This window comes from Chiloscyllium punctatum, chromosome 15, assembly GCF_047496795.1.
Source record: "Chiloscyllium punctatum isolate Juve2018m chromosome 15, sChiPun1.3, whole genome shotgun sequence".
NCBI classification, from domain to species: Eukaryota; Metazoa; Chordata; class Chondrichthyes; order Orectolobiformes; family Hemiscylliidae; genus Chiloscyllium; species Chiloscyllium punctatum.
In genome coordinates this window covers 83,656,152-83,668,637 of record NC_092753.1, presented here as the reverse complement: position 1 = coordinate 83,668,637, position 12,486 = coordinate 83,656,152, and the positions used below count along the sequence as shown (strand labels likewise).

The following is a 12,486-nucleotide window of genomic DNA, read 5'->3' as shown; positions in this document are numbered from 1 at the left end:
AAATTATTTGCTATTAATTATCTTCAAAATGGGTATCATTAATAAGTGAGACTGGATATTTATTCATTGCTTGATATGCTATGATAATTTTAGCAGAATGAACATAGAAAAACTGCAAATGCTAGAAGTCTGAAATAAAATATAAAATGCGAGAAATTGACAGCTGATTAATCACCATCATCTTTAAAGATGAAAAACTGAACTCTACAGACAGAACTCCACAGAAGCAACCTTTCCATATCTATGCTGTCAAACCACCCAAGAATTTTATGCACACTAATGAGCACCTAGTACGAACTTTTCTGAACTTGGGCTTCAGCTCATCCAACTGAGATGAAACTGACAAGGCAGCAGCAATGCTCTTAGATGCATTTTTTTTCCATTAAGGCATCACAGACAACTTTACACAATAATTATGACATTGACCAGGAGAGCGGAATAAATATTTAAGGGATTGGAGAGTGACCTTCAGGCCTTTCATTGAACAGAAACTTTGTTTGGAAACATGAAACAAGATGGGGAAGTTTGAGGAATTGTGAATGATATTTCTGCAGAATGATAATGCACTTAAAGATGTTACTGGTGATGGTGAATAGTAATACAGAATAAAGAGCATTAGTGTCCTTGGAAGTAGTGGGATCATGCAATTTGAGAGGTATGGATTGAAATAAACAGACACAAACTGTTAATCATAATTAGAGCTAGTATGCTATTTAAAGTCTGTAATGTCTCTCCAGTTTGTCAATGATGGTTAGAGGGGGATAAATTGTATGTTAAATATATTTATTTTATTTTGTGATTTCATTTTTTTTCTAGTTATCAGGACATTCTTTTATATTAAGTTTGCTTACTCTACAATGCTATATCAGTGAATTGTGTATTTACTCAATTCAGTAATTCTCTCACAAGGTACTTATTATTTGCTTTGGTGAAAGTAAATAGATGACTGTTAATAAATGAAGAAGCCTGTCATGGTTGAGACAATGCTGTCAAGAAGGGTTGTCCTAATATCATTCTCCTTGACAAACTTATTTGTTTGAATGATTTATATTTGTGTGTGTTGGGCCTACCCACAAAGTAATAATTGCTTCTATTGTTTTCTTTCAGAGTGAAGCAATATCTGAAAAATATTGTCAAATTAAGCCAAAAAATAATAGTAAGTGCATCAAACTGTTGTAGTTCTGTATAATTTAAGACTAGATTTGCATTACTTACAAATTTTCCTTCCCTTTTTCTTCTGAACCTTTCCTCTCCATGGGCTTGTCTAAACGTGTTTTAAATGTTGTAATTATATCCACCTCCTGTGGCAGTTCATTCAATATGCACACCACTCTGTGTGACCAAGTTGCCCTTTAAATCTTTCCCTTCACACCTTAAGCCTATGTCTCTAGTTTTAGACTCCCTTAACCTGGGAGAAAGATATCGGCTGTTCACCTTATCCATACCGTTCATGATTTTAAGAACCTCTATAATGTTTAATACAAAAAAAATTTTATTGCAGTTTACAGAAACATAAAGAGGTTTTACAATAATGATCTAAGACAAAGAAGGCATTAGGGCATGCAAGGATTTGAGCAGGCCATTCAGTTCCTCAAACCTATTAGATTACTCACAGTGTGGAAACAGGCCCTTCAGCCCAACAAGTCCACACCGACCCGCTGAAGCACAACCCACCCAGACCCATTCCCCTACATTTACCCCGTCACATAATACTACGGGCAATTTAGCATGGCCAATTCACCAAACCTGCACATTTTTGGACTGTGGGAGGAAACCCGCGCAGACACAGGGAGAATGTGCAAACTCCACACAGTCAGTCACCTGAGGCGAGAAATTGAACCCCGGTCTCTGGCTGATGTGTGACCTTGCAATATATCTTTGGTTCCTCCATATTCCTTTATACCTTTGCTTAACAAAATTCTGTGGATCTTGTATTTGAAATCTGCAGTTGATTCTGAATCAATTTCCTCTTGCAGAAGAAGATTCCAGACTTCTGCTACCCTGTTTTATCCAGAAATGTTTCCTAATTTCAGTCCTGAAGGTTTATCTTGAATATTTAAGCTATGTCCCTTAGTCGTAGACTTCCCAACTAGCAGAAATAGTTTATCCTATCTATTCCTATGAGCACTTTGAAAACTTAATCAAATGACAGTTTAACATTCTAAAATCCAGGGAATCCAATCCCAGTTTGTGTAATCTCGTCATGTAACCTTCAGAAGTAAAGTTTCATTATCGTGAAATGTTGAATGCTCGCCCTCTAAATATATTCTTCTTAAGATGCAGTGATAAAGGGATGGCAATATTGGTAGATGACTTTAATCAACAAAAAAAACCTTGGGAAATCAGTTTGCTAGTAATAGCTTGGATGAGGAGTTTACAGAATAAAAGCAAAATACTGTGGTTGCTGGAAATCTGAAACACGAGCACAACACACACACGCTAACACAATGCTGGAGAGTTTCAGCAGGTCTAGCAGCATTTGTGGAGACACAAAACATTCATGTTTCAAGCCCAGTATGACACCACCTCACAATCTTGTATGAAGTGTTCAAAGAATGCTTTCATTAGTTTCTCTGAGTAACTTGTTCTGTAAATGACTAGCATAGCAGACTAGGGTTAGATCAATAGAGATGCAGGGGAAAAAGACTAAGGAGATATTTCAGAATACATCTTCTAATTTAAAGAAAAATTTTCCAAATTTCACTGGATTTGGAAAAGGTTGTGTCAGACTCAAAAGGAGCAAGCATAGCCCCTCTGTTTTAAAAGAGGAAAAGGCAGTAATCTGGAAACTAAAGGCCAGTTAATTTGATGTCTTCTGTGAGAAAAGTGTAAGAATTTTTAAAAAGGTTACAGGTTAGCGAGTTTTGAGAAGATTTGTAGTTCAGGTTGATGTTCTGGATGTAAGTTTGCCCGCTCTGCTGGAAGGTTCATTTTCAGATGTTTTGTCACCCTACTAGGTAACATCATCAGTGAACCTCCAGTGAAGTACTGGTGTTAGTGACACTTTCTATTAAAGTGTTTAGGTTTCCTTGATTTGGTGACATTATTTCCTGTGGTGGTGTCATTTCCTGTTCTTTTTTGCACAGCATAGTAAATGGGGTCCAAATCAGTGTGTTTGTCGATGGAGTTCCGATTGGAATGCCATGCTTCCAGGAATTTTCATGCGTGTCTCTATTTAGTTGTCCTAGGATGGATGTGTTGTCCCATCGAAGTGGTGTCCTCCTTCATCTTTATGCAAGGATACTAGTGATAGTGAGTCGTGTCTTTTTGTGGCTAGTTGATGTTTACGTATCCTGGTGTTTAGTTTTCTGCCTGTTTGTCCAATGTAGTGTTTGTTACAGTTCTTGCACGGTATTTCATAAATGACATTAGTTTTGCTTGTTGTCTATATAGGGTCTTTCAAGGTCATTAGCTGCTGTTTCAGTGTGTTGGTGGGTTTGTGGGCTACCATGATGCCAAAAGGTCTAAGTAGTCTGACAGCCATTTCCAAGATGTCTTTGATGTAGGGGAGAGTGGCTAGGGTTTCTGGGCGCGTTTTGTCTGCTTGTTTGGGTTTGTTGCTGAGAAATCGGTGGATTATGTTCATTGGGTACCCGTTCTTTTTGAATACACTGTATAGGCGATTTTCCTCTGCTCTTTGTAACAAACTTACATCCAGAAGGTTACAGGTGCACACAGAGTCAAAAAGGCTTTACAGCAAGGAAAAAGTCCCTTCAGCCCATCATGACTACTCCTGTCATCAAGCATCTGTCAATTCTAATCCTACTTTCCAGTACTTGGCCTATAGTCTTGTATGCTACCATCGCTCAAATACTAAAATGTGTTGAATGTTCCTGCATCTAGCACCTTTGAAGCAGATACCTATCACACTCGTGGTGAAAAATATGTTCCTCAAATCCCCTCTAAACCTCCTGATCCTTACCATAAACTGTACCCTGCTTACTGATTCTTCCACAAAAGGGAAGGGTTTCTCTCTATCTCCCTATTACTGCCTCTGATAATTTTGACACCTCAGTAGAGATTAGATTAGATTAGATTACTTACAGTGTGGAAACAGGCCCTTCGGCCCAACAAGCCCACACCGATCCGTCAAAGCGCAACTCAACCATACCTCTACATTTACCCCTTCACCTAACACTACGGGCAATTTAGCACAGCCAATTCACCTGACCTGCACATCTTTGGACTGTGGGATGAAACCAGAGCACCCGGAGGAAACCCACGCAGATACGGGGAGAATGTGCAAACTCCACACAGGCAGTCGCCTGAGGCGGGAATTGAACCTGGGTCTCTGGCGCTGTGAGGTAGCAGTGCTAACCACTGTTCCACCATGCCGCCCACAGTAGGTCTCCCCTCAGCCTTCTCTGCTCTAAGGAAATCAACCCCAGTCTATGTAGCTTCTCTTCAAAGATGAATTACTCCAGGCAACATCCTAATGAATCTCCACTGAAGAACTTTGACAAACTGAAGGTAATCAGAAAGAGTCAGCATGGTTTTGTCAAAAGAAATTGGCCAGTGATATCTGTGCTGATTCTGATGCTAATCAAAACTAATCCCATCTGCCTGTACATGATCCGTGTCCCTCAATTCTCTGCCTCTTTGTGTATCTGTTTAAATGCCTCTTATATTTTACTATCATTGATGAAGCAGCTGAAGGTGGTAGGCCAAGGACACTATCCTGACCAACACTTGCAGAAAGATATCCTGATTGCTATATTTCTGTTTCCTAAGTGTTGTGTTTTAATTTTCTGAAAATCTCTTAAAACCTTTTAAAAAGTGCAGAAACATTTAAGTACCGTCTTCATTAAAGATTTGAAATGAAGTGTATTTTGCAGCCGAAAGATCTTTTAAGCCATAAAGTAGAGGCGCCGGTGTTGGACTGGGGTGGACAAAGTTAAAAATCACACACCAGGTTATGGTCCAACCGGAGGTGTTGTGTGATTCTTAACTTTATTCAAGCTATAGCGAGCGACCTGCATAATTGCCTAAGTGAGGGTTTTAAAAAATTGCTTCCTGCTGAAGAATATTTTGTATCTGGATAACCTTTGAGGAGAGGCTGCGATGTCTCACTGTAGAAGAGCTGTGTGTCTCATACACTTCACAGTTTAGACTTGCACATGACAAAAGTCATAGGTAACATCATGGAGTTTTGTCAGTCTGGGAAACAGTAGTCTGTTTTGTGACAACACAATCAGAGTCACAATGTTAAAAGTTAAAATGCATTTTTGACATTTTCAACATTTAATCTGTTTGATTCTTTGTTCTCTCCTTTCTTTCAGTGGAAGCTGCTCACATTTGGTGTTCTGTCATTCCAGTAAATAATCAGGTGCATTGGCATACAATAGCCATAAACTTACTATGGCCATATTTATTTGCTCAGGCAGAGAAGGTTGATCGCTGTCTTCAGTGGGCCTTTGCAGCGAAATTCATAGATGCAGAGTAAGTCTTTGTGCTTTTTGCAGGACACTTTTTTTAGATTTTGCAATTCTACAATGATCTAGATAACATTGTGGTTCATAATATGAATTCTGATCTTGCTTCTAAGTGAACCCTAAGAAAATGTCTTTGTGGTTTGCTGAAGAGAATGGCAAGCTGGGAATTGAGAATGGAACACCGCGCTATTTAAAGTGGGAAAGAAAGGAGGAGTAAAAGAACTCTGAATTTAAATAACACCGGTTATATCCTCAAGCCATTCCAAAGTTAAATTGATTTATTTATTGCTGTGTTGTCATTCATTAAGGTAGATCAATGTGGTTGCCAAGTTGTGCTCCTCGAAGTCCCCCAAAGAGCTGTGACATTTTTGTGGCGTTCGTTGAGGGGGTGAATGTCATACACAGTACTGGGAGAACTACCCTCATCATCTTTGAACAGTGTGAATAGAATGTTTTGTATTCATCAGGGACTACATCATAGGTTAACAAGGCTGATACCTAGACTGCAGTGGTTAAGGAGAGGTTATGCAGCTTAGACCTGTTTCCTCCAGAATTTAGAAGATTTGGGGATGATCTGATTGAAGTGGGTTTCCTCCAGGTGCTCCAGTTTCCTCCCACAGTCCAAAGATGTGTAGGTTAGGTGAATTGGTCATGCTAATTTTCCTGTAGTGTTAGGTGCATTAGTCAGGCGTAAATGTAGGGGAATGGGTCTTGGTGAATTGCTCTTCAGAGGGTCAGTGGGACTTATTGAGCAGAAGAGCTTGTTCCCACACTCTAGGGAATCTAATCTAATCTAAAACGTCTTCAAGATGTTAGCAGGGAATGACAGGACAGATGGGGATTCTAGACTAGGGAATATAGTCCAAATTTAAGATCAGGTCCTTCAGAAGAGATGACAGGAAGCACTTATACATTCAAAGGGTGGTCGAGATTTGGAACTCATTTACGTAAATGGCAGTTGATATAAGATCAATTGTTATCTTTAAATCTGAGACAGATAAATTTTTGTTGCACAAAGGTATTAAGAGATATGTGCCAAAGGCAAGAATATGGAGTTAGATTACAGATCAGCCATGATCACAATGGATGACAGAGCAGGCTTGATAAATTGAATAGATTACTCCTGTTGTATTGTTCCTATGTATTAATGTGCCTATTAACCATGCAGCACTGACTCTGTTTACCTTGATTAGACTTTTATCCTAGACGTTAAATAACTTATCACTTGAATTATTATCTAGAATTTTGGTTCACATCATTCTGGATAACTGGAATGGAAACCTTTGGAGGTTGTAAGTTTGCTTGCTTTGTTGATAGATTTGTTCTGCTAAGAGTCCTGATATTGGTGATCCCATAGGTGAAGTGGGTGGTGAGGCACAGGTCTACTAGTGTTTCTTTGGCCACGGTGATGTTTATTGATGTGAATAGGGCCGTCTGCCTCACGACTAAACATCACGCTAGCCAAAGAAGCACTGGCCTTACTGTTAGACGACCCAAGGACACAAACACCTGACAGCACCAACTCCATCAGCAAGGACAGCATCCTTAAACTAGGGCACCTGTGCCACACAACCCACTTCACCTTCAACAACAAGATCTACAAACAAATCAATGGGATGCCTATGGGATCACCAATATTAGGACTCTAAGCAGAAGCAATTATGGAGAGTTTAGAATGAACAGCCCTTGTCATAAGGAAGTGCACATTGCAGATGCTGGAGATCAGAGTCAAAGAGTGTGGTGCTGGAAAAGCACTGCTAGTCAGGCAGCAACCGAGGAACAGGAGAATCGACATTTCGAGCATAAGCTCTTCATCAGGAATTTTCCTGCTCCTTGGATGCTGCCTATTTGGCTGTGCTTTTCTAGAACCACACACTTCGACTCTGATCTCCAGCATCTGCAGTGCTCACTCTCTCCCAGCTGATTGTAACCTTACTGCAAAGTTCTCCTCCAGCCCTTCCCGCGATCCAGCCCAAGCTTCGGGTCCACTATGTGGATGACACCTTTGTTCATGAAACGCGACAAATTCAAATAAACCCACAACACGTAAAGAACATCCTTACTGGTATAAAGTTCACCAAAGAAGAAGAGAACAACAATAGGCTCCCCTTCCTAGACGTCACAGCAGAACGAAAAGCCAATGGAGAGCTGCAGACCCGAGTCTACAGGAAAGCCACACACACTGACCAGATACTCAACTACAGGAACAATCATCCCATGGAGCTGCATCAGAACATTATTTAAACAAGCAACAACACACTGCAGCACCTAAGAAGTACAAGAAGCTGAGGAAAAACACCTCTACAATGTATTCAGGAACGACAGGTACCAGATAAGTGCAGTCTGCTGATTACTACACAACAGATGTAAAGAAGAAGACGTAACACGTCCTGAGCCTCGAGCTACCCTGCCATACGTTAAAAACATCTGAGATGACAACCAGACTAGTCCGGCCCCTAGGCATCATGGTAGCCCATAAACCTACCACCATACTGAAACAGCTCCTGATGAATTTAAAGGACCCCGTACCAACAACCAGCAGAACGAATGTCATTTACAAAATCTCCTGCAAGGACTGCATCAAACATTACGTTGGACAGACGGGCAGGAAACTAGCCACCAGGATATATGAGCATCAGCTAGCCACCAAAAGAACGACCATCTGTCACTTGTATCTGTATACACAGACGAAGAGGGACACCAGTCCATCCTGGGACAGGCTAAACAGAGACACACACACAATTCCTAGAGGCCTGGCATTCAGACCAGAACTTCATTAACAAACATATCTATTTAGACCCCATTTAACAACTTCTCAGAAAAAGAACTGGAAGTGATATCACCCACTACAACAGACCAAGACACATAAATAGAAAGTGGGACGGAACACCAGTACTTCAACTGAGGCTCACTGATGATGTTACCTAGCATGGTGACGAAACGTCTGAGAAAAAGTCTACCAGCTCAGCAAGCAAACTTATAACCTGAACATCAACCTGAGCTATAAACCTTCTCCAAAATTGTGCAGGTCTATATATTTAACTGTGATCTAAGTGACATGAAATTGCCCGATTACTTTCAGGTGTTGACCCAAATTTAGTACTAATTGCTTTCATCACCCTAGACTGGTGACATTGCAGCTAAGAATAAAAAAAATGCTTATGGTTCTTGAAAAGTCAGATATGACACATGTTGGCAAAGTCTTAAACTTTACGGAAGGACATTGGGTTGAAGGAATTCTGAAACATTTTTGACTTTTTACTTTAATGTGATTGGCAAATATTCAGACAACATCTGCAAATTAAAAATAATAGGTTAAAATGCAGAAGCTTCAATCTTTGGTTTGCATTTTTTTCCAGGAATTATGATGTCTTTGAAATGAATATTGTAAAGCTCCAAAATATTGAGCTTCTGGAAGCAGTGGTTGAGGCAATACAGAAACATCATGTAAGTACATTTTTATAACATGAGAATTTTTGATTGTAAGATATTTTGTCCCTACGTTAAAGACAAGGCAGTAATTAGAAATGGAATTGTTGACGATTCTGGTATTTTTGAACCTGGAACGTTGGTTTCTGGGGAGTCAGTGGGAAAGAGTTTACCAAGGAACAAAATGAAGCCAGGTGGAAAAGATGATGTCAGAAATTTGCAAAATTATCATGATCCTTGCAGTTAAGAATTTTAATGTAATGTTACGGCTATTTTTCTTTGGTGTGTTACTTGAGTTCAATTTGAAAGAAATCAGCAATTTTAACAGTGATTGCAATAAGAGTGAGCCTTCATAAGACCATAAGACATAGGAGTGGAAGTAAGGCCATTCGGCCCATCGAGTCCACTCCGCCATTCAATCATGGCTGATGGGCATTTCAATTCCACTTACCCGCATTCTCCCCATAGCCCTTATTTCCTTGTGACATCAAGAATTTATCAATCTCTGCCTTGAAGACACTTAGCGTCCCGGCCTCCATTGCACTCCATGGCAATGAATTCCACAGCTGAAGAAATGTCTCCGCATTTCTGTTCTGAATTTACCCCCTCTAATTCTAAGACTGTGTTCACTGGTCCTAGTCTCCTCACCCAACGGAAGCAATTTCCTAGCGTCCATCCTTTCCAAGCCATGTATTATCTTGTAAGTTTCTATTGATCCCCTTGATCTTCTAAACTCCAATGAATACAATCCCAGGATCCTCAGCCATTCCTCATATGTTAGACCTACCATTCCAGGGATCATCCATGTGAATCTCCGCTGGACACGCTCCAGTGCCAGTATGTCCTTCCTGAGGTGTGGGGACCAAAACTGGACACAGTACTCCAAATGGGGCCTAACCAGAGCTTTATAAAGTCTCAGTAGCACAACGGTGCTTTTATATTCCAACTCTCTTGAGATAAATGATAATATTGCATTCGCTTTCTTAATCACTGACTCAACCTGCATGTTTACCTTTAGAGAATCCTCAACTAGCACTCCCAGATCCCTTTGTACTTTGGCTTTATGAATTTTCTCACCATTTAGAAAGTAGTCCATGCTTGTATTCTTTTTTCCGAAGTGCAAGACCTCTCATTTGCTCACATTGAATTCCATCAGCCATTTCCTGGACCACTCTCCCAAACTGTCTAGATCCTTCTGCAGCCTCCCCACTTCCTCAGTACTACCTGTCTGTCCACCTAACTTTGTATCATCGGCAAGCTTCACTAGAATGCCCCCAGTTCCTTCATCTAGATCACTAATATATAACGTGAACAGCTGCGGCCCCAACACTGAACCCTGCGGGACACCGCTTGTCACCGGCTGCCATTCCGAAAAAGAATCTTTTATCCCAACTCTCTGCCTTCTGTCAGACAGCCAATCCTCAATCCATACCAGTAGCTCACCTCGAACACCATGGGCCCTCACATTACTCAGCAGCCTCCCATGTGGCACCTTATCAAAGGCCTTTTGGAAGTCTAGATAGACCACATCCACTGGGTTTCCCTGGTCTAACCTACTTGTCACCTCTTCAAAGAATTCCAACAGGTTTGTCAGCCACGACCTCCCCTTACTAAATCCATGTTGACTTGTTCTAATCCGACCCTGCTCTTGCAAGAATTTAGAAACCTCATTCTTAATGATGGATTCAAGAATCCCTGAAGAAGGCTTACGCCCGAAACGTCGATTCTCCTGCTCCTTGGATGCTGCCTGACCTGCGCTTTTCCAGCAACACATTTTCGATTCTAGAATTTTACCAACAACCGAGGTTAGGCTAATTGGCCTATAATTTTCCATTTTTTGTCTTGATCCTTTCTTGAACAAGGGGGTTACAACTGCGATCTTCCAATCATCCAGGACTTTCCCTGACTCCAGTGACTTTTGAAAGATCTCAGCCACCTCCCTCAGAACTCTAGGATGTAGCCCATCGGGGCCAGGAGGTTTATCAGTTTTGACCTTTTATCTTTTCTAACACTTTCTCTTTTGTAATGGCAACCATACTCCACTTAGCCCCCTTTAATTGTTGGGATATTACTCATGTCTTCCACTGTGAAGACTGATGCAAAGTACTTATTAAGTTCTCCAGCTATTTCCTTATCTCCCATCACTAGGCTTCCAGCATCAGTTTGAAGTGGCCCAATGTCTACTTTTGCCTGTCGTTTGTTCCTTATGTATTGAAAGAAACTTTTGCTATCATTTCTAATATTACTTGCTAGTCTACCTTCATATTTGATCCTCTCCTTCTTTATTTCTCTCTTTGTTAGCCACTGTTTGTTTTTGTAGCCTTCCCAATCTTCTGATTTCCCAGTGCTCTTGGCCACTTTATAGGATCTCTCTTTTTCTTTAATACATTTCCTGACTTCCTTTGTCAGCCATGGCTGTCTAATCCCTCCCCGGATAATCTGTCTTTTCTTGGGGATGAACCTCTGTACAGTGTCCTCAATTATACCCACGAACTCCTGCCATTTTTGTTCTACTGTCTTCCCCACTAGGCTCTGCTTCCAGTCTATTTTCGTCAGTTCCTCTCTCATGCCCTCATAATTACCTTTATTTAACTGTAACACCATTACATCAGATTTTGCCTTCTCTCTTTCAAACTGCAGACTGAACTCTACCGTATTATGATCGCTGCTTCCTAAGTGTTCCCTTACTTTAAGATTTTTTATAAAGTCTGGTTCATTACATAGCACTAGGTCCAGAATAGCCTGCTCCCTTATGGGCTCCATGCCAAGCTGTTCCAAAAAGCCATCCTGTAATTATTCCATGAATTCCCTTTCTTTGGATCCACTGGCATGGTGGCTGTAAAAGAGAACCTACAGGTTTAGGTATGCCCTTGTTGCCTGATTTTGTCTTTGTCTTTGACTCCAGTTCCCCAGCATTTACACTCGATTGTGCTCTGAAGTACTATTGCTGGCCTTGGCTGGAATGTCAACATAGTCATAGGGGTCTACAACAGCCCCTTCAGCCCACTGAATCTGCTCAGGTCAAAAACAAGAACCTCGTTATTCTAATACCATTTTCCAGCCATAGCTTTGTCTGCTTTGGTATCACATGTGTTCTGGTCCCCTTGCTTTGGAAAGATATTATTAAATTGGGGAGGGTGTAGATAAGATTTACGAGGATGTAACTGGGACTGGAGGGTTTGAGTTATAAAGAGAGGCTGGATAAGATGGGACTTCTTTCAGTGGAGCGTAGGAGGTTGAGGAGTTACTTATAGAGGTTTATAAAATCATAAAGGGCATAGATAAAGTGAATAGCAAAATCTTTTCCATAGGAGTGGGGAGTTCAAAACAAGAGGACTTGATTTTAAGGCGAGAGATGAAAGATTTAAAAGGGACCTGAGGGGGAGCTTTTTCACATGTGGTGACTTATATGTGGAATGAAATTCCAGAGGAAATGGTAGATGAAGGTAGTTAGAAGATTCAGTAGATGTTTAGATAATTACACGAATAGGAAAGGTTTAGAAGGATATAGGCCAAAGCAGGAAATGGAACAAATTTAGTTTGGGAAACTTAGTCGCGTGGATGAATTGGGCCAAAAGGTCTATTTCCATGCTATATGACTCTATTGAAATATTTCTGAAATGTT

General features: G+C 40.7%; 1 protein-coding gene across 2 annotated transcripts in view; it reads left to right on the top strand.

Annotated features, from left to right (window-relative positions):
- ttc3 (tetratricopeptide repeat domain 3) overlaps nt 1–12,486 on the top strand; it is a 129,326-nt gene that overhangs the window by 18,046 nt on the left and 98,794 nt on the right. For both annotated transcript variants that reach the window (XM_072585683.1, XM_072585682.1), the window contains exons 3-5: nt 1,108–1,156; nt 5,280–5,439; nt 8,792–8,879. In XM_072585683.1, the coding sequence (XP_072441784.1) occupies nt 1,108–1,156; nt 5,280–5,439; nt 8,792–8,879 (297 nt within the window). The remainder of the gene's footprint in view (nt 1–1,107; nt 1,157–5,279; nt 5,440–8,791; nt 8,880–12,486) is intronic.